General features: G+C 43.6%; 2 protein-coding genes across 4 annotated transcripts in view; one reads left to right on the top strand and one right to left on the bottom strand.

The window, feature by feature from the left end:
* The window catches only part of LAMB3 (laminin subunit beta 3), a 95,843-nt gene extending 92,301 nt beyond the window's left edge, over positions 1 to 3,542 (top strand). The window contains exons 26-27 of the mRNA XM_044004085.1: positions 1,514 to 1,667; positions 3,096 to 3,542. Coding sequence (XP_043860020.1) covers positions 1,514 to 1,667; positions 3,096 to 3,232 — 291 coding nt within the window. The 3' untranslated portion in view covers positions 3,233 to 3,542. The remainder of the gene's footprint in view (positions 1 to 1,513; positions 1,668 to 3,095) is intronic.
* A 1,238-nt stretch (positions 3,543 to 4,780) lies between these two features.
* Positions 4,781 to 24,907, bottom strand: part of CAMK1G (calcium/calmodulin dependent protein kinase IG) — a 45,097-nt gene continuing 24,970 nt past the window's right edge. For all 3 annotated transcript variants that reach the window (XM_043999447.1, XM_043999449.1, XM_043999448.1), the window contains exons 3-13: positions 23,643 to 23,771; positions 21,358 to 21,432; positions 18,158 to 18,296; positions 15,027 to 15,150; positions 13,172 to 13,247; positions 12,027 to 12,139; positions 11,031 to 11,109; positions 9,720 to 9,807; positions 7,575 to 8,017; positions 7,074 to 7,207; positions 4,781 to 5,690 (exon numbers count right to left, since the gene is read on the bottom strand). In XM_043999447.1, coding sequence (XP_043855382.1) covers positions 7,117 to 7,207; positions 7,575 to 8,017; positions 9,720 to 9,807; positions 11,031 to 11,109; positions 12,027 to 12,139; positions 13,172 to 13,247; positions 15,027 to 15,150; positions 18,158 to 18,296; positions 21,358 to 21,432; positions 23,643 to 23,771 — 1,357 coding nt within the window. In that variant the 3' untranslated portion in view covers positions 4,781 to 5,690; positions 7,074 to 7,116. The remainder of the gene's footprint in view (positions 5,691 to 7,073; positions 7,208 to 7,574; positions 8,018 to 9,719; positions 9,808 to 11,030; positions 11,110 to 12,026; positions 12,140 to 13,171; positions 13,248 to 15,026; positions 15,151 to 18,157; positions 18,297 to 21,357; positions 21,433 to 23,642; positions 23,772 to 24,907) is intronic.

Genomic DNA, 24,907 nt, shown 5'->3' with positions numbered 1-24,907 from the left:
CTCCCCTAAGCTCAGAAGAAAAATAATGCCAGTGAATGGTTCTTTTGTTAGCTGTTGATTCCTTATGGCCTTGTACTCCCCACCTTCCTCCTAAAGGGCAGTTCATTGGAGTACAAGGTTTTTTATTTTAAAGAAGACTTTTGCGGTCTTTAGTCTAAATCCCTCATTTTTCAGATGAGAAAATGAAGGGTTAGAGAGGTGAAATAACTTGCTCAAGATCCTCTGACTTTCAATCTAGTGCTCTTTTCCTTATGCTTTGCTGCCCATCTTTGTGAACTCTATGCAGCAGATCTGCCTTTGGGGAATGGCATGGAAGTGCCCCATCAGTTCCTGAACCATCATTTACCAGTTCACCATTTACAATCGACCATTTCAACTTTCTATGTCTTACTCTCTTCATCTGTAAAATGGGCCCATGGAGGGGGCAGCTAGGTGGCGCAGTGGATAGAACACCTGCCCTGGAGTCAGGAGGACCTGAGTTCAAATCTGGCCTCAGACACTTGACACTTACTAGCTGTGTGACCCTGGGAAAGTCACTTAACCCCAATTGCCTCACCAAAACAAACCAACAACAAAAAAATGGGCCCATGGAGAGTGAGGTCTGGGTAGGCTCAACTCAGTGTAGTTGGAAGCAGATGGGGAAGCAGGCTGAATGAGACTGCTGGTTGTTAACTGGTAATCAGCAGGTTCAAGTCACAGTGCTTGGATGAAGACTCAGAATAACCCAAAATAACCCTCACCTCAGAGTGTGAATGAGCGTAGGCTGGAAGCCATGGAAAAAGTATAGCCTTTTCCCCAGTTGTGAAGGACATAGACTTGTGTACTTACAGAGTGAAGTCACAACCAGCAGTGCTTCCTTTGATGCCAGGGCCTAACTCTCCAGGATGCTTTAATACTGTGAAGGTGCCAGCCACTGGGGCATCTATGCTATAATCCTAACACTGTCTGCCTTGGAAGGCTAATATGAGGAAGGTGCTTCAGAAGCATGAAGTCCCTTAGAAATGTGAGTTATTGTTGTCATTCTGGTGCCTTAGTCAAGTCAACAAGTTGCTATGTCGAGCACACAAGTCTAAGTAAGACACGGCCCACGCCTTCAAGGAGTTGACAGTATAGATTCAAGAAGAGAACTATAATTCTAGACCAGAACTACAATCCTTGATTAGAACTATACTTTTACTCTAGAATTACAGATTAAAAGTGGAAGGGACCTCTCAGGCCATCTAGTCTGACTGTACCTGAATTGGAATCTCTTCTTACAACATCTCTGACAAATGGTCACCCTCTGGTTGAATACTCCTAATGGTGGGAAGTTCACTCCCTCATTCATTCCATTTTGGAGCAGCTCTATCAGGGGAAATAAGAATAATTTGAAACAACCAGAGACTAATGAGACTTTTAAAAAAGGACTTTGTGGTACCATGAAGAGCTTCATTCTTTAACATAGGGTTGCAGGTAGAGGTGGTAACAGTAGTCCAATATCATTGCAATAAGATTATTCCTTTTGATCCGCCAGGGATTTGAGAGAGTGAAACAAAAATATGCAGAACTGAAGGACCGAATGGGTCAGAGCCCCATGCTGGGGGAGCAGGGGAACCGGATCCTGAGTGTCAAGTCTGAGGCTGAAGAACTCTTTGAGGAGACCATGTCTATGATGGACAGGATGAAAGGTGAGGGTCATTTACTATCCTCAAGAGAAATAGGAGGAGGAATAGAGAAGTGGAGTTAGCAGGCTTCTCTATCCCTTCTCTGCATATCCTCCATACCCTCTTATTCTCTCAATCACTGGTAGACTAATCCCAGTATCTCTAATAAAGGCTGAACCTTGATCCAGAGATTGCACCCCAACCCAGAAGCCCCTCTTCTGGAATTAGCAGCACTAAGGATGCTCAGTTAAGAAACACATGTTTACTAAGTGTTCCATATGTGTTTTGGGGCATAGGAAAGAACATCCCTCCTGGATAGAATCTGATATTTACTTTAGGTGATATGATACACATTTTATGTAAACCCCATGCAAAGACTACTATCAATGAAGAGAAATGTGAAAAATGCCAAATAAATACCTTGCACTAGGGTACTGCCTCCACTAACCGATCAGAACCAGCCTTTCTATGACTTGGGAGTTGAGTCCTAGGTTGTTAGACAAAGGCATGAAAGGGCTAAGTGGCTTGTCTAGTGGCTAGCCTATAGTAGTAATTGCTGGAAGTGGGATCTAAATGCAGGTCTTCCCTACTCCCAAATTCAGCATTTTAATCCACTGAGCTACTGCTTCTTCTCTAATGCCAAGTAAGTGTTACAGGAAGGGTTTACCATTGATGTTGAGGAGAGGGCGAGACCTCATGGACTGGAGTGGTGAAGCAAGGCTTCATGAGAAAGGTGGGATTGGAGCTGGACATCTAAGGATAAATTAGGAGTCAGTAGGGTGTTCTTGGGGGAGGGAGCTAAGGGTGGGGGGGAAGTATCGTCAGGGCTTCAGATGATGGCAGTCTCAGGAGTTAGGAGGCCAGGTTAGTGAGTTTGGATATCATTCAATAGACAGTAGGGAACTCTAAGTTCCTTTTTAGGAGGGGTATGCTGGGATGAAAGGAGAATTTTTCAAGGAAATTTGGTCTGGCAGTCATAAACCAGGTGGATTAAAAAGAGGAATGGAAATCATCTTCAGAACTTGTCTGTGGTGGTCAAGGAAAGGTGGAGGGGGGTGGGGAGGAGAAAGAAGAATCTTAGTATGGAAAAGACTCTTTATGGGTCCCTCTGACTAAAGTAAAGGGGTGAGATTTCAGAATGATTTCATCTTTGCCACTCCTTCCAAGCCCACCTGCCTTAGTGGAGGTGGGGGGAGAGTCTGGGGAGCGTGTGTGTGTGTGTGTGTGTGTGTGTGTGTGTGTGTGTGTGTGTGTGTGTGTAAGAGAGAGGGGGAAGGAAGGAAGAGGAGAGAGGGGCAGGAGAGAGAGATGGAGATGGAGAGAGAAAATGAGAGAGAGAAAGAATGAGAGCGAGAGCGAGAGCGAGAGTGAGAGCGAGAGAGAGAGAGAGAGAGAGAGAGAGAGAGAGAGAATGCTCCACCATCTATTCTCAGATCCTTTTTCTATCCTCAGATATGGAAGCAGAGCTGCTGCTGGGAAGCCAGGCCATCACCTTGCGCTCAGCAGACTTGACGGGTTTGGAAAAGCGTGTAGAGAAGATCCGGGACCACATCAATGAACGGGTGCTCTACTATGCCACCTGCCAATGATTCCTATTATTCTCAAGCTCAGGGCCCTGCTAGTTTTTCTCTTTTCCCTGGGGGAGTAGGAATCAGCTCCTAGCTCCATGTTGTCTCTCTTACTTTCCAAGAAATAGCCTACAAGCTCTGGGTCTGTGTAAGCAGCTGGTCAGATTAGTGGCAGTGGCAGATGAGAGGAAGTAGACTGAACCACCATGGTCTTGTCTTTGAAGCCAGCAAAGGCTGGAGCTTTATTAGGGACATCTCAGATGGACCCGAGGGGATTGCTGAAGGCTAAATGCTCTCCTATTAAGTGATAAATGAATGGGAAGCAGTCACCAGCCCAATAAAAACCTTTGTTTTGTAAAGGAGCCTGCTGTGAGAGATTTGAAAGTTGTTTTTCTTCCCTCGCCTTTGTTTTTTTCACTTGCTTCTCTTTGGGCAGTTATTTGCACGGATCCTCTTAACGGTATGTGTGAAGCAGGAGAGTAGACCCAGTTCAGTCTCCCTCAGCCACAGGAACAGATTTTCCAGCCTCTCCATCTCCCCTCCCGCCACCCCCAGCCAAAGTGACTGACTAAATGACGAATGACTAGTTCCCTTTGTGAGATAGTGACTTGTGTTGACTTCAAAGAGACAACAAGGGAACAAGTTATTAGACCCCTACAAGGTTTGGGCTAGAAAGGGCTTTAGTGGCAACCTGATCAATTCAATCCATCAAGGATTCGCCAAGTACCAGCTGTGCTAAGTGCTGGGGATACAAAGACAAAACGCTCCAAAATAAACCAGTCTCTACCTTCAAGAAGCTCAGGGATAGTGACTTACAGAGTAATGAGTAAATACAAGGTAATTTGAGGAAACAGGCTCAGGCAAGTTAAGGGACTCATCTAAGGTCACAAAACCAGTGAGATGGGCAGAACAGTGGTATATTAAAAACAGCACTGGCATTGGACTCAGAGGACCTGGGCAATTTTATTGCCTGTGTAACTTGGAGCAAGTTTCTTAATCTTCCCTGCCATCAGTTCTTATCTGCAAAATGAGGCAGTTGGATTAGACACTAAGACACTAAAACTTTTCTTCTAAATGGCAGAGTGAGGACTAAAATCCTGGGTTTCTGGGGCCTTGAATCAGCATTTTCCCAAGAAACCTTTCTTCTTCAGGGCAAAGGTCATTGTCGAAGAAGTCAACTAGGAAGATTAGTTGGGAGAGACCCTTGTTACCTACCTCTGTTCAGCCTCCAGAAAGGACTTGGAGAATGATAAGCAAGTCCTATAATTATGTGTGTGTGGCAAGTCAATGACTCCTATCCTTCCCTTTGTGAAGGATGTGGGGGATTGCCTGGAAGTAGCCCTGTGTTACACTGCCTACAATCTTCTTGGTTGGGGGTATAATTGGGGGTAGAGGAGTTGGGGAGGGAGTCTGATTGGGCAATTCTGGATGTCAGAGAGACAGAGACCTGTCCAAAATCTGTGACCTAAGGGAATGGGTCCAGTGGGGTTTGCTTCAGGAAGAATGGGTTTACTTGACTTGCCTGAGAACCCAAGGAGGCTATAGAAAGAAATAAAGGAGGCTGGTAGAGAAAATATGTCCATTTTATTAAGCACAACACAGAGAGAAGACTGAAAGGGTAGAAGGTATAACTTAGAGAAGGAATGAGAATTGGTGGGGGAATTTCCAGGGAGAGAGGGGTTTGATCTTCATTGGTTGAAAAAAATAGTCAGCTTTCAAATTTATGTATTAATGGGGGGTTGGGGGGAAGGAATTGCGAAGGTAATCCACAAACAGAGGTTATTTTAGAAATTCATCTCTGTCTTTGGAGTGTGTCACATCACGTTCATTACCAAGTAGGGGAGGGAAAAGGAAATGGTTCTGAAATAATCCTGGGAGAAAGTTGGCCTGTTCTAAAAATTTGCTAGGGAGACAGGAAGAACACAGTGAATTAACTGTCAAAACCCAATAAGAACGTTCATGCTTGCTCACAGTTATATAACAAGGGTCAGCAGAATGGAACTCTCCAGGGTGAAGAAGGCTTAGGAGGTCATCTTGGGAGCACTTGGGGGGGGGCATCAGGGGAGCACAGGGGGATGGAGAGTCCTTATGGCTTTGTCAAAAAAGATGCCATAGCTCAGCCTGCCTGTTCAGCCTTTCTCAACACAGGGACCTGTGAGAAGAGCAATCTATGTACACTGAACAGAGAGTGATAGGTGTTGGAGGTCAGAGGCAGAGGGGGCAATCACATTAGGGAGATGTGGAAGCCAGAGGATCTTCTCCACCTGCCCATAGCCTCACCAGAGACCTCTCCACCGTGCAGCTTGCTCTTGGCGGCCCTTGGCTACTCATTACCCAGTCTGCTGCTTTGTCACCAGAAAATGGCTCCTGCCAGGCCCTGCTGCCATTTTCCTGAGGGCCCTTTGGGCTTGCTCCCTCTTCCTTCCTTTGCAGGGTGGTTTTCTGGTCTGGAAGTGCAGAGGAGAGTTCCATATCTTTCCTACAAAAAGGAAAAGGGGGAGGATTAGGGCAGGAAGGAGAGAGAAGCTGCCACCCCCCGGCATATTCCTCAGGCTCCCTCTCTCTATTTTCCCTTTCTTGTTTCATAGCAGCTGATCCATGTGGGACAGTACAGTAGAGGAGACTTGCTATTCAGGCAAAACCATTGCCTTTCCCAATGTCCCATATTTATCTGTGCACTGCCATTCTTTGCATTCAGAATCAGATGGGGAAGGTGAGACCCTGAGAGGTTGTGGCTAGAGTATGGTACAGTATTAGTAATAATAATAGCTAACATTTATATGGCATGCTAGGTTTACAAAGCACTTTTCATACATTCTCATTTGTTCCTCACAACAGCCCTGTGAGTAGATGCTATTATTAGCACCCTTTTTGCTGATGAGGAAACTGAGACTAAGACAAGTTAAGTGACTTAACCAGGGTCACACAGCTAGTAAGTGTCTGACAAAGGATTGAACACAGGTCTTCCTGCCTCCAAGACTCTCACTCTCTCTACTGTACTACCTAAATTGTCTTCTAGGTCTGGTGAAGAACCCCAAATAGTCAAGTTCCAGTTCCACCTCTTCCTAGATGTGTAACCCTTGGAAATACCTTCCCTTTTCTGAGCCTTATTAGTTTTCTCATCTGTAAAATGGGACTGCTAACATTTGTACTACATGACTCACAGGGTTGTAAATTGTAAATTGAAAAGTGATAACACTATATATATATATATATATAGCAATAAATATACATTTATTTCTAGTGCCCCCACATCACATGGATACTCAGAGCAGGAGTTGAAACTAGAACCCAAGCCTCCTGATGCCAAGCTCAAGGCATGCACCCCTGGGATGCACACTGCTCCTAAGACATCCATTCTCAGTTGTTATTGGGATGCCTCTTAGGCAAGGGTGAGATTAGTAGAGTCCTAAGGACTGCAATTAATTCAAATTCCCCATGTCACATATGAGTCCTGGATCTTGCCCCAGCATTTCCTAGATCACATCCTTATTAACACCTTAGGAGGTGCTATAGGGAATATTCTCTCCATCCTTTTACCTTTCCCTGATTTACTTGCAGCATTAAAGGGAATTTATGCATCTCTGGTCCAGGAGGAATCAGAACCCCTATGATCAGAACTATCTAGTTTTGTACTTGAATTACAAATAGAAAAATAACCCACCCCCTCATCCTAATGGTATTGTGTGCTTGGGATAATAGTCAAATATTTTATACATTTTTATGCATCCCTCAGTTTTGTACACCCGGGCAAGTACCTTACTTGCCTTACCCTTGTTACGTCTTTGCTTCTGACCCAATCCTATTCACCTCATCTGAAATTGCTACCCAGGAGGGAATCTCCAACCTTGGGCATACTTACAGAAAAAAAAAAGTTGAGACATAGGAGACAATGGCACCATGGATCACATGACTAGACAGACTCCAGTCTGCCCAGAACGGCAGTGAGAGTGGCTACTGGTTTTAACAGGGACCATCATCTCTGATTTGAAGTGCCTGAAAAGGAAGCAACACAGCGAGAGCTTTTAGGAAGAGAACTGGGTATGGCATGAGGAAAGAATCCGGAGACAGAGATTCCTGCAATTCTCTCCATCACTACTGTCACCACTGTTCCTTCTCTGAGCTCAAAAGCAAACAAGTAACTATTCACAGGTAGGCCGATGATATCTATGGCCATTTCTCAGGTTTTAAATGCATATGATAAAATACATAGGATTACAAAGGAACTCAATTCTATTGAAATAAATATATATATTTGTTTTCCCCATCCATATTCATAGACTCCCTGAAATCTGACCCTGTATCTCTTGGGTGTCTGTGGACCCCAGGTTAGGAATCCTTGCTTCCTCCCATTTCTACTCACTGTTTCTTGTTGGCCTTTTTGAGGAGTGCCGGTTCAGAGCCAAAGGATGCCTTTCCTTTCTCTCCACTGTTCAGGCAGCTGGAGCAGCAGCCACAGGGCCCTCTGGTCAGGGCCCCCTGGTGCATGGGAACCAAACTGCTGCTGATCTGTAGGGAGCCATTGATCAGGCAATTGACCGACCTGCTCTCAGAGATGGAGCTGTCCAGGGTGGGGTGGCAGGGGCCATGTTGGCAGGGGAGCCAGGTTGGAATGGGAGCTGCCAGCTTCTCTTCCAGAGGAGGGGCCTTGGGGATGCTGAGCACAGGTGTGCTGGACCTGGAGAGCTCCGATGCCTGCATGGTGCTGGGTTGGACTTCCTCTGCCTCTTGACGGGCCTCTGAGGCATGCTGGCTCATGTGTAGTTTTTTCATATGATGCACCACAGCGGCAGCATTGAAGGCTTGCTGAGGGAAGACACGACACCCGTCTGCTGGGCAACCTGGGGTGGGGGGCTGTGGGGAGCTTGGGCTTCCCCTTGCTTTTGCCACCACAGTCCTTGGCATATGCCAATTCCTGTCTTAGAGGAGGACCCACAGATACAGAACTAGCAAGAGAAATCAGGGACCCCATCTCCTAGCTCAAGACTCCTTCTTGGACTATACCTAGCTTTTAGTTCAGACAGTGCACAAAAATTTATTTATTGCTTATTTCATGTCAAGCATTGCGCTAAGTGCTGGCAATACAAAGAAAGGCAAAAACACCATCACTGCTATCATCGAGCTCACGTTCAAAAGAGCATGAAAGCATGTAAATACTTGTACAGAAAAGGGATGTACTTAGTGGGTGCAATGTCATCTCAGGAGGAAGGCAATTAACAGGTTGGGGATGGGGAAAGGCCTCTCATAGAAGGTGGGATTGGAGCTGTGCCTTGGAAGGAAGCTGGGGGAGCTAAGAGATAGAGGTGGGGAGCAGAGCATTTGAGACATGAGGAACAGTCAGTACAGAAACACAGTCAGGAGATGGGGTGTCATGTATGGAACAGCAAGTAAGCCAGTTTAGCTGCATCCTGGCAGTAAGCTGGCACAACAGATAGAACACTGGGCCTGCAGTCAGGAAGACCTGAGTTCAAATCCATCCTCAGACACTTACTGGTTGTGTGATCCTGGCCAAGTCACTTAACCCTATTTGCCTCAGTTTCCTCATCTATAAAATGAGCTGGATAAGGAAATGATGAAGCACTCCAGTATCTTTGTCAAGAAAACCCCAAAAGGGGTCATGAAGAGTTAGACTGAAACAACTCAACAGCTACAACTACAACACTGTGCACAGAGGGGAGTCAAGTTTAAGAAGACTGGAAGAGGCCATGCTGGGAAGGGCTTTAAATGCCTATCTGAACAGTGAAGGCTACACAAATTCACTGAAGAAATTGAAAAAGACAATGGGAATAATAAAATGTCAACTCCTTGAAGGCAGGGAGTCTTCCATTTTTGTCTTTGTAGCCCCAGTACTTAGCACAGTGATTTAGCATGTGTTTAATAAATGCTTGTTGAGTCAACTGCTTGTGGACATAATGGCCTTGATGTATGAAAGACTCTTCTCTGGCAGAAAGACTGGGCTTGTTGGGCTTGGCTCCAGCGGGCAAAGGACTAGCTGACGGTGACAAAAGGGCAGATTTGGCTCAATATTAGGAAAAACCTTCCTCATGATTAAGTTACCTAATAATGGAATGGATTGATTAGGGGGACAAGTTGTACCCATGAATGGAAGCATTGAAATGGAAAGTGGGTAACCATTTTTTGGGGGGTGATATTGAAGGAACTTATGCTTTGAATGGGGTTTGAAGTAGATCAGGGTTTCTTAAACATTTTCCCCTCATGACCCCTTTTCACCTGAGAAATTTTTACATGACCTTGGGTATATAGGTATATAAAATAGGTATACAAATCAAACATTTACTGCCAAATTTTTCATGAGTCACATTCAGACCCACAGTGTAAGAAGCTTTGAACTAGATGACCTCTGCAATTTATTCAAACTCTGGGATTTTATTATTCTCTGAAGCTCCAAGGCAGGAAGAATCCCCTCCAATCTTCTTTGAGCATGAAAGTATCCCCTCTTTACCTGTTTGGGTAGGGAAGGGTCTTGTACCCAAAGGGAACAGCTTACCCTCCATTTGCTCTTGGCGAAATTTTTCTGGATCTGGAGGCTGACAGATGGGTAGATGTCTCGGTGAAGGGCAGTGTTGCCATCAATCCTATAGGAAGGGAGGAATGGAGATAAGCTGGTAGGTGTTTCTCCCACCAGGGCAAGCACAGAGCCAGATGTCATGGGACCAGTAGAGAGAGCCTGACTTATATTACTGGCTGAAGTGGTAGCTTGTAAGTAGAGTGGAGATGATGGCTCCCTTGAATAGGTAATTCTGGTATAAAGGTCTCTTATTTTGGAAGAACTGTGACCTACAATTCTGGGAGAATAGAGGAAGTCAAGAATGTGTTGTAAGGAACACTTAGGTTCCTTCTACATCCCCTGCTCAAACTCAGTTATGCCTTCCTCACTAATCTCTTATTATTATAATAAGAGACTATATGTCATATAATCTTTTTTTTCCTTTCTTGCGGGGCAATGAGGGTTAAGTGACCTACCCAGGATCACACAGCTAGTAAGTGTTAAAGTGTCTGAGGCTGGATTTGAACTCAGGTCCTCCTGAATCCAGGGTTGGTGCTTTACCCACTGTGCCACCTAGCTGCTCCGCACCCCCTCCCATGTAATCTTTTATATGATGCCTCTGCCTTTACCAGTCAAAACAACAGATATTTATTGAGGGACTACTATATACTCGGTTCTGTATTTGGTGCTAAGGAGTACTGAGAAGGATGAGATGAGATCCCTTCCTTCAAACAGTTTATGGTCTAACTGGAGAGATGACATACACATGAAACAAACAGAGAGAATTTGGCAAGAAGGCTAGAAAAGGTCAGAGAAGAGGGGATTCATTTTGGCTGGAGTGGGCAGGAAAGGCTTTGGGAGAGGGGCTGAACGTGCAGTCCCACCTCAACCATTTGTTAGCTATGTAACTCAGGCTAAATCATTTCTCCTCTCTGGGCCTTAGTTTCTTTGCCTGTAAAATGAATGGGTTGGACTAAATGGTCTTTAAGATCTCTTCTTGCTCTAACATCCTGAGGTAGGACTTAGCTAGGCCCTGAGGGCCTAGGATTGGCAGAGAGCTGACAGGAGGGCAATTCAAGAAAGGGAATCATGGAATAAGTAAAACTATGGCAGCAGCAATGAACATGCATGTTTAGGGAAGCACAATGGGTAGACTAGCTTGGCCAAAGCAGAGGATGCTTTAGGATCATAGATTTAGGGATGGAAGAGGGCTTGGACACTATCAAACACTCCCTGTCTCTGTCTCTGTCTCTGTCTCTTCCTCGGTCTCTCTGTCTCTCTCCAGGAAGGCTGGCATTCCACCTTACTCACCAGGGGTGACTCAGGGCCTTCTCACAGGTGTATCTCTCATTGGGGTCCTTCTCCAGCAAGTGGCAAATGAAATCTTTGGCTGTGGGGAGAAATCAAAGATGTAACAAAGCATAAGCAGGCTTCACAACGGATGGAAATTAATCCCCAGGCTGGTGAGTGGGAGCAAATGCATAGCCAGCTAATCTTCTAAAGTGGCAATTTCAAATATCTAAAGGGGGGAGAAAATCCTAACCTAACCTACCATCAACTACTCAAAGAGGAGAGGTTTCAAGGAACCTCACCCACACACAGCTCTGTTGACACATACACACACACGTGTCCAAACATATGCATAAGTACACGTGTGCACATGGACACCCACATGAACACTGGGAGCTTTTCAGGTCTACTCCTTCACTTTTCCAACTCAACAAAAATTTCTTAAATGACTACTGAATCAGAGGATGTTGGATCTGGCAGGAACCACAAGTATTGGCCAATCTAACCCTCTCGTTTTACAGATATGGAAACTGGGATCTAGAGAGGGAGAGTGATTTCTTCATAAGGTCAAACGATGGGTAAGTGGCAGAGTCAGGACAATAGCCTGGGGCTCATCCTCTCCAGGACAGGGCTATTTCCACTACAATGCAATGCCTTTTTTTTTTTTTTTGGCAGGCAGTGGGGGTTAAGTGACTTGCCCAGGGTCACACAGCTAGTAAGTGTCAAGTGTCTGAGGCCGGATTTGAACTCAGGTCCTCCTGAATCCAGGGCCGGTGCTTTAACCACTGCGCCATCTAGCTGCCCCTCAATGCAATGCCTTTCTATAGCCAGTGCTTCTCCTGGAACCATAGCATACTTCTTCCTTGGCAGGGGGTGGGGGGATAATGATCCCAAGATGTTGCTTCACTTGGTTACTTTTGCTCCTTTGTCTTGTTTCCTAGTCTAGTCAATCCCCCATGTCCCTCTGTGCTGGATGGACCCCAGGGGTACAGGGAGAAGGAAGAACTGGTACCTTACCAGACTCAGAAATGTCATCCCAGAATGGAGACTCAAACTCATAATAACCTTCCTTGATCTTCTCAAACAACTTGGATTCTGTTTCCTCATAGAAAGGGGGGTACCCACACAGCCTGCAACACACATCAGGAGGAAAAAGGCAGCTTAATTCGTGGTCATCTCCCTGTGACTGATCTTCTCTCCACCCTTTACTTTCACTGCTCAGATAGAGAGTAGAGGGTCATGGGGCTGGGCAGCCCAGACAAACATCTGCTTCTCATCTAAGGATGATATAAATGCCATAGAAAATTTACTAGTCAAAACCAGAGGTAGTTGCCTTCCTCAGCTCAGGAAGTCTCTATCTCTCCCAGCGTCCTTCCCAATGTCTCTTCTCCCTGCTGGCTGAAATTCCTTTAGCAGGGGGAAATCTTTCATGCTGTAATAAGAGATCAAGATTATAGTATAACTATAGTATAACTATCTGTGTGAACTTGGGCAAGTCATTTAACCTCCATGGGCTTCATTTTCCTCATCTGTAAGATGAAGACATTGGACTAGACAACCCCAGAGGTCTCTTTCAGATCTAAATATTTCTATATAATCCTACTAACCAAGAGAGAAGGACATCATGTGAAAACCCTGTGCTAAGATATAGAAGACTGGTCTGAGATCATATTTTGGTGAGGGAAGAGAGGAGAGCATGACAACTCTGGGCACCTGAAAAGAAGTGTGTGTGTGTGTGTGTGTGTGTGTGTGTGTGTGTGTGTGTGTGTGTGTGTGTGTCGGGGAACTTCATAGAGAGATAAACGTTCATAGAAGGAGGAAACTGATACCACTGGCAATGTTTTTCTGCCCCATTTTGTCTTGGGCTGCCCTTGGCTGGAATAAATAGGGCAGATGAAGTAAATAAGGAGATAGGGCTTAGCCAGTCTGGTCTTGCTTTCATTGCTATTCAAATGAGCAGGCTCTTTATTTCTGGGCTCTCAGGGATGAGGGAAGGTATTAAAATGAAGGAGCTGAGGAGGATCTTGGTTTGCTTTTGTTTTTGTTATTGTTTTTACACTTGGACAAACACTGAACAGAGAAGCCTTGGGGGATTAGCATGGAGCCAGGCATCAGGCCCTTGGGATTACAGGGGAACCAAGCCGACCACAGCTTCTACTCACAGAATGTAGGTGATGACTCCGATGGACCAGCAATCCACAGCCTTGCTGTACGGCTTCTGAGCTAACACCTCAGGAGCTATGGCAAAGCAAACACTCGGTTAGGGAAATGGACTGGGAGAATGCTGGGTTCAGGGAAAGAGCTCCTAGAGAATGCAGTCAACCTTGCTTGAAGGAGCATTTGTTTCTTCGCAATGCGTTCACTTAAGCACAAATGTACTCCTTTCCCAATATTCACTTCCACTTATCACTAGGTTGTTTCATAAGTGTTCTGTATGCTATCTCCTTGTAGCACTGGCCTCTCGTGTGATCAGACAATAAAACTACCTTGAAAATGGGATGTGGTTCCTTCAGACAAGGAGTCCTTTGAGGGCAGAAGCTGGTGTGTGTGTGTGTGTGTGTGTGTACCCAGTGGATGTTCTGCAAGCATTGATTTCTTAGTATCTGCTTTCTCTGAGGTGCCTTTGTCCTGGGGCAGGACTCTGTATTTCTACTGTCATTGTTCCTGCCCACTCTTTCCTGTCCCCTCCCATCCCCAAGAAAAATTACACTGGGCCCTGCCAGGTGGCCCTAGGCCTGAAGGAAAGCATCAAGATTTGGATGGTTAACACAAGGTATACATCTTAGTTATAGAAAACTTTCCCATTTACTGTCCTCAGAAAACTTACCCTAAACCATATAAAAGCTCCTAGGAGAGTCCATTTTTGATGATTTCCTAGTCTCCATGCTCTAAAATAGTCCCATTGGATGTGGAATTGGAGGGCCTGGGTTCAAATCCTGACCCTGATAATTACTCACCATATGACCTTGGGTAAGTCATAGTCCTGTCTCTGGGCCCATTTCCTTGTTTTTTTTTTTTTTTTTTTTTTTGTTTGTTTTTGTTTTTGTTTTTTTTTTAGTGAGGCAATTGGGTTAAATGACTTGCCCAGGGTCACACAGCTAGTAAGTGTTAAGTGTCTGAGGCCGGATTTGAACTCAGGTCCTCCTGAATCCAGGGCTGGTGCTTTATCCACTGCACCACCTAGCTGCCCCCCCTTTCCCTATTTGTTAAATGAGGGCCTTTGGATTAGTTGATCTATAAGGCAACAGCTTTCAACTCTAATGGCATATGAGTAACTCTTAAGTTTTCTCAGATCAGGAACCTGTGCCTGTTCCCCTGGGGAATCGTCACTGGGTAGTTGTGACATTCAAATAGATAATATATGTAAGAGTACTTTGCAAACCCTAGAGCTGATATAAATGCCAGTTATCACTATTATTAGTGTTGTTATTCTGATCAGTGGGGATATCCCTCCTCTAAGGAGGAAGAGGGGAGAGGAGAATGTAGACCCCAAACTCTCTTATAGTCTCAGAGCATTTGGGTTTTTGTCATGATTCCCCCTATTCCCCACTGGTCCCCAATTCCACATGGGGAGAGGAAGGGAGACATGCACCTTGAAACTGGTGTGAGGGCTCAGGAGAGAAATGCAGAACAATGCAACTATTTGAGCCCAATCATAGGGATATGTTGACAGGCCCCCCAGCAGGCTGTGAGTCATATTCATTATACTCTGGGAGAGGGTAACCAAAGATTCAGAGCTTTGGAACCACATGGTAAGGTCTAGAGAAGCATGGGGTGACTTGGGGGGGGTGGTTCTCCTAAGCCAAATGACTAAACTGAATCTTTTTGGGGGCTAGGCATTAACTCGTCCTGACTGTGCTGGAGCAAGACAAGATGATACAATACAGCACAATACAATGCAGTACAGTACAGTACACTACAATCCAACACAATGAGCATTTATTATGTGCCCACAGTTGGGCATAGCTATCTGGCTGACTACCCTCCCTCTCTCCCTTCCCATAAGTCCTGACTTACCCACATAGCCAGGAGTCCCACAGGCTGTGGACATCACACCACTCTGCTCCATCTTGGATAGCCCAAAGTCTGTAATCATGATCTTGGAGTTCTCATCAGGGGTGAGATAGAGGAGGTTTTCAGGCTGTGGGAAGGGAATGGGGAGGTGGAGAGCAGGAGAAAAAATGTCACATGGCATATGATTCAAATTGATCACAGGCAAATGCCTCTCCTTCCTTTTCTTGGCTCCAAATCTCATGTAGAAGCAGATCTGCTGGAAAACTGAGTTTCTAGACCTAGGCTTGCCTTCTTCACCTCCTCCATACTCAAATGATCCAGAAAGATGAAAATTATCCCAGTATCCCAGTGGGTCGATGTTTGGAGGAAATGCCAGAAAAAGGCTGAAGGGCACTTCAACAATTGTTAGATCTTCTCTATTAGGAGGGTGAAGAGCTATTCTCCACCCCCATGAAACATGTAGGAAGCACTAGATTCCCAGAGGATCCCCAACCTAAGGTACACGGTGAATGAATTTTAGGGATTGGGGAGCTATAAATTTTTCTTAGGTGCCTAGAATCTAAACTTATGCCCTTGGATTTAGCTTGAGGGAATTAAGGTAGACATGAGACTGAATTATCAAACCAGTAGGAAGGGAAAATTATAAAGCTTTGATTTTTGGGACCAAAAAAGGCTGTGGATTTTTTCCCTCTGGAGGTAGTTGTCATTAATTTTAAGGGATGAGTGGGGAAACGAGGTCAAGATGAATTCTGCCCAATGGCATGGGGATGGATCAGATGACTTGCAGGGTTGTACAGTTAACTGAAAGAGTGCTGGATTCTGAAGCAAGGGCCCTTGCTTCAAATCTGTTGTGTTATCATGGGCAACCACTTCACCTTGCTGGCCCTCAGTCTCATCATTGGGGAAATGAAAGGGTGGGATGAAACGGCCTCTGTGGGCCCTTCTAGTTCCAAAACTCTGATTCTATGACACAGTCCCCTCTCCTCATTCTTTATGATCCAATAACACTGTCTACTTGGCTGGCCCTTGATCAGGAAACTCCATTCCTTTGTACTGGCTGTCCCTGTGCCTAGAATTGTTTCCCTTCTTACTAGTTTTTTCCCAAGACTTAGCTCAAACTGCCTCTGCAAGAGACCTTTCCAGATTCCTTCCCCCTTATTGCTAGAGCCTCTGAGACTACCTTCCATCTACTCTGTAAATACTTTGTATCTACGTAATTGTTGGCATGTTGTTTCCTCCATTTGAATGTGAGCTTCTAGAAGCATGTACACAACCCTGGGCCTGTAGTCAGGAAAACCTGAGTTCAAATCCAGCCTCAGACATTAGTTGTGTCACCTTGGACAAATCACTTAACCTCTGTCTACCTCAGTTTCCTTAACTGTAAAATGGGGATAATGATAATGGTAAGGATAAATGAGATAACACCTCTAATGTTTGTTGATTAATTGGCTGGTTTTTTTTCTTTTTGGTGAGGCAATTGCGGTTAAGTGACTTGCCCAGGGTCACACAGCTAGTAAGTGTCAAGTGTCTGAGACTGGATTTGAACTCAGGTCCTCCTGACTCCAGGGCCAGTGCTCTATCCACTGCTCCACCTAGCTGCGCCAGCTGTTGTTCTTATTGCACTGAGTTTTGTCTTCACTTTATATTTTTTCAAAGCATTCTTACAAGACCCATCAATTGAATAAATATTGATTAACTACCAAATAAATCACACTCTTAGATCACATTTGAGTTTGTGAGATGGGGGTCCTTAACACAATCCTTTAAGATGGGGAATGTAAGTATTATGGTACCTACTTTTATATAAAAGAGGAAACTGAGGTTCATAGTGGTTAAGTATCTGAGGCAGGTTTTGTACTTGGATATCTTGCTTTCAAGTCCAGCATTCCTTCCAATGAAACACATTAGATGGGAAGCCTTGAGCTAAGACCCAGAGCATTCAAAGACAGGAACAAGAAAGTCACAGCCCTTTAGGAGTTTACATTCAACTGAGGATGGATAAAGCCTCAACATAGTCAAGTATAACAAAAGTATAGAATAACATGGGGGAAAATCAAACAAAAGTGTTCTAGGAAACTTTGAGGGAGAAAGCACTTAGAACTAGTGGGGGATGTGGGGTGGGGTGGGGTGGGGTGGGATGAAGGAACGAGAGGCAGCATGGTGTAGTAGGTGGAGTGCTTGGAGTCAGGAAGACCTGAGTGAAAAACCTGTCTCATCCTTACTAACTGTGTGACTATCAAAAACTCATTTAATCTCCAAGCCTCAGGTTCCTTATCAGTAAAATGAGAGGATTGGACACAGTGATCTCTAAGGTCCCTTCAAGATCTAAACCTATAATATTCTGAAGATGCCATTTGCCTTGAGGAAGTGGCATCTGAGGTGAAGGCAAAGAAGGATTCTGAAAGGTAGAGGGGAGGAGGGCACCCCTTTGGAATATGGGGGAATGGTCTTTGGGAATGCTCAAATGATGAGAGATGGAAGATGAAATGTCAAGCTCAGATGGCATCTAGAAGACTAGTTTGGCAAGAACATTGATGGTGTGATGGAGAGTGATGTGACATGTCTGGGTCCAGATAATGGAGGATCTTAAATGCCTGGCCAAAGAGTTGATTTTTTTTATTCTAGAACCATCATTCCAGAACCAACAGCCAGATCTAGGCTTTAAGAAGACTATTATCTAATTGGTTCTTGAAATAACTCTCTGGGGTAAGGTAGGACAGAGATGAGGAAAAAAGAGATACAGAGTCTTTAAATAACTAGTCACACATTTAGTGAATGGTAGAGTCAGAACTATAAGCCAAGTCTCTCTCTCTTAATCCAGGAGTATTTCCCAAGGCTTAGCCATGGTTGTCTTTGGGTTGAGGCCACTATCCATTGCCACACCCTGTCCCTAGCACCTCTGAGAGCCATGACTGGTCAAGATGATCTGTTTCTGACCCTCCTAAGGCAGCACCTCTACCCCTACTCCTTGTTCCTCAGGGCTCACCATTTTTGTGCGAGACAGTATGGACATCCAGTGGGAATGCACACTGGTTAGAACTCCTGAACTTAAACCTCCTGGGCAGAGATTACAGATGTGTGCCATCACACCCGGTAAGAACTCTCTCCTTCTAAGAAGCTTCCTGCCTTAGTACCTTTAAGTCTCTGTGTACGATGCCATTCTCATGGAGGTATTTCACTGCTGATAGGACCTGCTGAATCACCAGGCTGGCATCTTTCTCAGTGTAAACTCCTCGCTCCAGAATCCGGTCGAACAGCTCTCCTCCAGAAACTCTGTAGAGAAGATGGGTACATGGAATGGGGTGAGGGAGTGGAGAGAAGGAATGCAGAGGAATTAGCTGGATGCTGAATGACCCACAATTCCAGGAACAGATATTCTTGTGGTGGAGAAAGGGGTCTTAATTATCAGGAGCAGGGTAACAGGAAGACACAGACCTTGGGTCTCAGAGGGTCCAGCAGAGTAATCAGGTACTTAACTGGTGTGATCTGAGGGATACTGGGAATATCTCATTGATACATCAAATTGTACAATTCCTTTTGGGTTTTTTTTTTGTTTGTTTGGTTTTTGTTTTTGCAGGGCAATGAGGGTTAAGTGACTTGCCCAGGGTCACACAGCTAGTAAGTATCAAGTGTCTGAGGCCAGATTTGAGCTCATGTCTTCCTGAATCCAGGGCCAGTGCTTTATCCACTGTACCACCTAACTGCCCTAATTACTTTGGTTTTAATCTTTCTCTTCTCCTCTCCTCTCCTCTCCTCTCTCTGCTACTTAATGCTGTATGGCCTTGGCCAAGTCATTTAACCTTTTCTGAGCCTCAGTTACCTCATCTGTAAAATGAGGAGGTCAGACTCAGATGATCTCTGTTAGAGCTGGGAGTCAAACTCAGACTATAGAATCAGTGCCTGCTCCTTTACACCAGGAAAGAGAGATAACAGACCACAATTTTGCCTGGGCTATCCCTCCTTCTAGGAGGCTATTAAGATTTGCTGTAGAGATTGTCTATAAGGCAGGGGGTGGGAGAAGATTTTTTCAGTGGAGGGGAGGGCCTTTTGAAATTATTATGTTACCTCTTTTCTTTTCTTCGCACCCTGCCTTCCTTGCCCTCAAATACTTTACAAAGAGACATAGAGTTATATGGTGCTAAACCTGGAGTCAGGAAGACCTGGGTATAAATCCTGCTTTGGAGATTTACTAGCTGTGTGACTGTTTTGTTGTTGAGTCTTTTTTTCAGTTGTGTTCAACTCTTTGTGAGTTTTTTAGCAAAGATACTGGAGTGGTTCGCCATTTTCTTCTCCAGCTTAGTTTACAGATGAGGAAACTGAGGAGAATGGGGTTAAATGACTTGTCCAGGGTCACACAGTAAGTAAGTTTCTGAAGGCCATATTTGACCTTGATCAACTTTAGGCCTGATGCTCTATCCACTGTGGCACCTAGCTGCCCCGTGTAATTATGAAGTTAAATCACCTTACCTCTCAGCCTCAGTTTCATCTATGAAACAGATAATAATGCCTTTGTTACCTCTAGCTTTAAAGTGCTATATAAAATTAGTATTACATAGCTTTAAAATGTAAAGAATTACTATATAAAATCTATATATGCATATGGATTATTTAAAGATATGTCATATATCTACATTTGATGTATAACAGCTATTATTGTAGATAAAGTTACATAAAATAATCTATAGATAATGTATACAAATCCTCTCTATATGATAGATAAGATATAGCTGTATTATATATAATATAGATACAATAGCTATAGCTATACTGTATACATATTATATTATCCACACATGCTAGGTAATATATTATATTATACATTATATGATATCCATGTATAATTAGGCAAAATACTTATGTTATTAGGTATAAGATATCATTAATTATGAAATATCTATATATAATTAGATAGAATACATAAAATAATCTATATTTCTTAATTCATAAAGATGACATTTTATATAATCATATAAAAATTGATATATAATCATCTCTATAAAGATATACAATAAATATATTATAGTTATATAATACCAATTTTATTATATATAATTATATAAAATATTAAATCTATTGCATTCTTCCTAATTATATATAGATATTACATAATTGATGATATCTTATACCTAATTACATATAGATATTTTGCTTAATTATACACGGATTTTATATAATGTATAATATAATATATGATATTACCTATCATGTGTGGATAATATAGTATGTATAAGATATAGCTATGTCTATTGTATCTGTATTATATATAATATAGCTATATCTTATTTATCATATAAACTATACTATATCTAAATATTTAACACATATCTCTATCTCTACCCATCTACCTCCAATAACATCCAGCAGTAAAACAAGCAAGGATAATAGCACGGTAGGTGGCTGCCTCCCGGGAGTGCTGTAGAGATGAAATGAAGTCAGGCATACAAAAGCACTTTCAAGCTCTGGGCAGGGGGTAATAGAGGATTAATTCCTAAATTCTCCAATCCTTTCTTTTGTTTCTCTCTCGCCCCACTCTGAGGCTCACAAGTGGCAGGTGGAGGAGTAAAGACAACGCTCTGGAGATAAACCCACACTGTCTGACCTTGTGCAGCGTGAATTCTTGCTGGCCACAGCCCTCTCAGGCAGGCTTGCATCCTTGCCTCCGCTTGTCTGACTTGATGGGCTGTGAGTTAATCCTGGCAGAATGGGCCTCATTAAAGCCGAACCAGGCTCATCTGGGTTTCTTTATTAGGCCTGCTCCCAGCCTTTTGCCAGTTCTTTCTGCTCCCTCTGATGCCTGATCCCTCCCTCTTTGCTGAGCCCCTAGTGAGTCCAGGATTTAATAGGCTACTTGGGCCCCGAGCTGGCTCATTAAAGTTGCCAGGAGGCAGGGAGGGTAGAGGGAGCTGTGTCACCAGTCAAAAACATAGATTATACTCAGCCATGCTGGGATGGTGGAATCAGGATGAGAACAGGGCGAGGGAAAAGAGAGTTTTATAAATAGAAGGATATCTCTGCCTTCTGATCAGATCGAGGGCTGGGCACGATCCAAACCCTGGCGGGCACCACTCAGCTGGCATTCAGATGGGCCAATGACACAAGGACCTTTCTAATGGGGTGTTATTTTCATTTTATAGATTGAAAGAAACAGTCACAGATGGGATCAGTGAATCACTTTAAAGAGCTCTCAGTTTCCTCGAGTCTCTTGTTCCAACTACAGAACCCTCAGTTTTCTTCCACCCCCTCCCATATCCCATGATGCCTTCCAGTGCCAGCCCCGCCACCCCCCCCCCCATCCCACCAAAGTGCTCTGCAGAGGATCTAGGGCCCTACTCACAATTGCATGACCAGGTAGTAGTGAGTGGAGCTCTCATAGATATCTTCTAGGGTCACGATGTTTTCATGCTTGATCCTGAGAAGAGGAAAACAGGCTAGTCCAGATGGAGAATGCTTTATATTGTCCATAGAAAAAAATAGGCCCATTTCAGGTAGGCTTCTATGTTCTCCAGGGAATTGCAGACACACCACCATAGCATTTGGGTTGCTGAGCATGGAGTACCTATGGCAAATTTAGCTGAAAGGTGGGAGTTGGGGAGTGGAGGATAGAGGGCAGTCTGTTCTAGTCAGGTAAGTCACTCAGGCACAAAGTCTGACCTTAGCCAGAATGATGATGCTGACAACTCTTTTTTTTTTAATTTATTTTTTATTTTATTTTTGATGATGACAACTCTTGACCTCATTGTCCAATAAGAGGTAGAGAGGAAAGCAGCAGGTAGGGGTCATGGTGGTAGGGAAAGGTAGATGAAGAAGACAAATGGGACCTTCATGGGGTGGCCCTTGGCATAGAGAGAATAGTCTGGTCTGGAGAAATGCCACAGGCAGGAAGCAAGCCCCCTAAGATGTCAGTCCCCAGGGATAAAGCCCCCGTAACCCCACTTTAGTTATGGCTTTGAGAATAACACATTTATAGAGGTTTCATAGCAGGCTGGGTACCTACACAAAATGTCCAGGTGATAGGATTCCTCCTCTCCCCCTTTTGGGCAGCTTTTGTTACACTAAGGCTATGGAAGTCTTTTTCAACATCAAATCAAATGGAAGGAAAATGGATTTGTAGTAAAAAGCCCCAGGTTTACATTCTGGCTCTGACAATTACTCTCTCTATGACCTTAGGGGGAAGGGAGAAGAGAGAAGGGAAGGGAATCAATATTTATATAGCATCTACTATGTGCTTCGCACTTTGCTGAGTATGTAGCCTCTCTGGGGCTCAGTTTCCTCAACTTGCAAATTGAGAGGATCAGATTACATTGTCTTCAAAATCCCTTCACATTCTACATCCTATGATCAGGGTGAATCATTTTTGGGTGATTTTGTAGAGCACAGGAGCAAGATATCCTCCATTCCCCAGGAGAAACCAGAGCAAGAAGGAAGGTGCTCACACCAGGGCAGGAGGTACAGACAACAACTTCCCATTAGGAGGGGTGTGGGGCATTGATTAGGTGAATGGGGAGTATATGGTATTATATTTTCCCTTTGAGATCATGGAGAACAAGAAGGAACCTCACATTTCATAGGATTACAAACTTATAGCTGTATAAATTCATAGACCTTTGAATCCTCTTTGTCAACCCCGTCATTTTATATAGACAAAGACAAGTATAGTGACTTGTCCAGTGTCACACAGTTAACAAGTAGCAGAGTCAAGATTAGAACCCAGATTACTTGATTCCCAAGCTGTTGTTCTTTTGGGTATAGATGCTCTAGACCTGAAAGTTATCCCAAAGCAAATGCACCAGAAGAATTGTTAGCACAGGGGCACAGGATCCTGATATTAGAAGTATGTGAATCCCTCTGTCTAGCTTCTAGTCAAGACCTCTGCTTGAGTCTGAGGGGGAACTCAAGGTCCAGATCTCACCTGGTCCACATCAAGAATTCCTAAAAATACAGATCAATCATGAGAATACTTCCAATTTTTTAAATGAAATTTTTAGTGTGTGACATCCATTACCACTGCCCCTTTGATAAATACGAGTGACTAGCCCTGGCATGGTCAATGGTTGTTGATCTTGCTTTCCCCTCAATTAATTTTTTTAAAAAGTGGTTTGAAGAGAGAGAGAGAGAGAGAGAGAGAGAGAGAGAGAGAGAGAGAGAGAGAGAGAGAGAATGAATGAATGAGAATAAAAGGTTGTTTTTTGTTTATTCATTTGTTTTTACTTCTAGGTAAAATTTTCAAGGGAGCAGAATTCAATTTATTATATGGAAGACCTTCCTAACAGTTGGAGCTATCCCCAAAGGCAATAGATTACCCCTCTTAGATAAGGAGTTAGCTATTATTGGAGGTGTTCAAGCAGATTCTGGATGAGCACTTATGGAAGAGGAATTCATGCTTCAGGTATACGCTGAGCTAGATGGCCTGGGGTTTCTTCCAACCCACCCAATAAATTCTGTGATTCTATGGTCTACACTGATTTGACCCCTTGATACGACAGAATAGCTGGAGCAAAGCTCAAAGTGATCATGACTGATTGGGTTACAACCCCACCCCATCTTTTCTTATGAAGGTGTCTGAGGGGAAATGCTTAGAGATCAACTAGATGGATCCAACCAATTGTCAGGCTGACTCACTTTTTCAACACTGCAATTTCGTTCTCCAGGCTGCTGTCCCGGAAGGCAGGAGATTTTTTGATACATTTCAGGGCAAACAGCTTCCCAGATACCCTTTGCTTCACTAGGAAAACTTCTGAAAAAGCTCCTCTGAAAAGAAAAGGAAAAAAAAAAAGAAGAAGAAAAACTTAGCTTGCACTAGTGGAGAACATTGCTGGGGGCAAAATACAAAGATAGAAAAACATGTGGCTGATAATTAGCTTCTATTATCACTGTAAACCACCTATAATTAGCAGAAGAATTGGACTTGAATTATGCCATATTTATTATAGCCATTGTGTTCCTTTCTTCAAAAAATGAATCTTGGGTGAAAAAGGCTTATTGGGATGGAGGTGGGTGATTTCTCCATTATATAAGGCGTTTCCTTCCTGGATACCTAAGGCAAGAAGAGTTGGAGGGAATTCAGTTCTCCAGACTATGCCAGTGGATTACAAACTCTAATAGATACTCCCAAATTGCAAAGTCTTCCATTCAAACAATTAATCAATCAATAAGCTTCTATTAAGTGCCTATTATAATACTATGTATTGGGAATTGAAGAAGAAAAACCCAACCCTGTTATCTTGTAGATGAGGAAATTGAAAGTGAGAGAAATTAAATGACTCAGCTAAGGTCACTCAGGTAGCTAGTGGCAGAGCCAGGATTTGATCTGAGGTCCTCTGATGTCACAGGCTCATTGCCAGGTTGGTTGTGTGAATTTTTCCATGATAGCAGCTCTTTAAGACCATTTACCACGTGATTTACTTGTTCCTATTTTGTATGTAATTTGTATAAACAGAGGCACCTATGTGGCATAATTGATAGAGCACTGGGTTTGGAGTTAGGAAGATTAGAGTTTGAATCCCATCTCAGATACTCATTAGCTATGTGACCCTGGACAAATCATTCAACTTCAGTTTCCTCACTTGTAAAATGGGGATAATAATAGTCCTTACATTATAAGATTTTTTTCCTCAGGGTTTTCAAGGAAAAAAGGAGATAACAAATGTTAAGTGCTTTGCAAACCTGAAAGTGCTATAGAAATATGAGCTGCTATTATTATATGTACATGTTGTCTCCCCTATTGAAATGTAAATTCTTTAAGGGCAGGGAATATTTCACTTTTGTCTTTGCATCCCAGTACCTAGCAGGGTGCCTTGCACATAGTGGGGCTGAATAAATGCTTTTTGATTCTTTGATTGCCCAGATGACTAAAGAATTGAGACAGGGACAATGTTTACATTGTA

The sequence above is a fragment of the Dromiciops gliroides genome, chromosome 4 (assembly GCF_019393635.1).
Source record: "Dromiciops gliroides isolate mDroGli1 chromosome 4, mDroGli1.pri, whole genome shotgun sequence".
NCBI lineage: Eukaryota > Metazoa > Chordata > Mammalia > Microbiotheria > Microbiotheriidae > Dromiciops > Dromiciops gliroides.
This window is presented reverse-complemented; position numbering and strand designations above follow the sequence as displayed.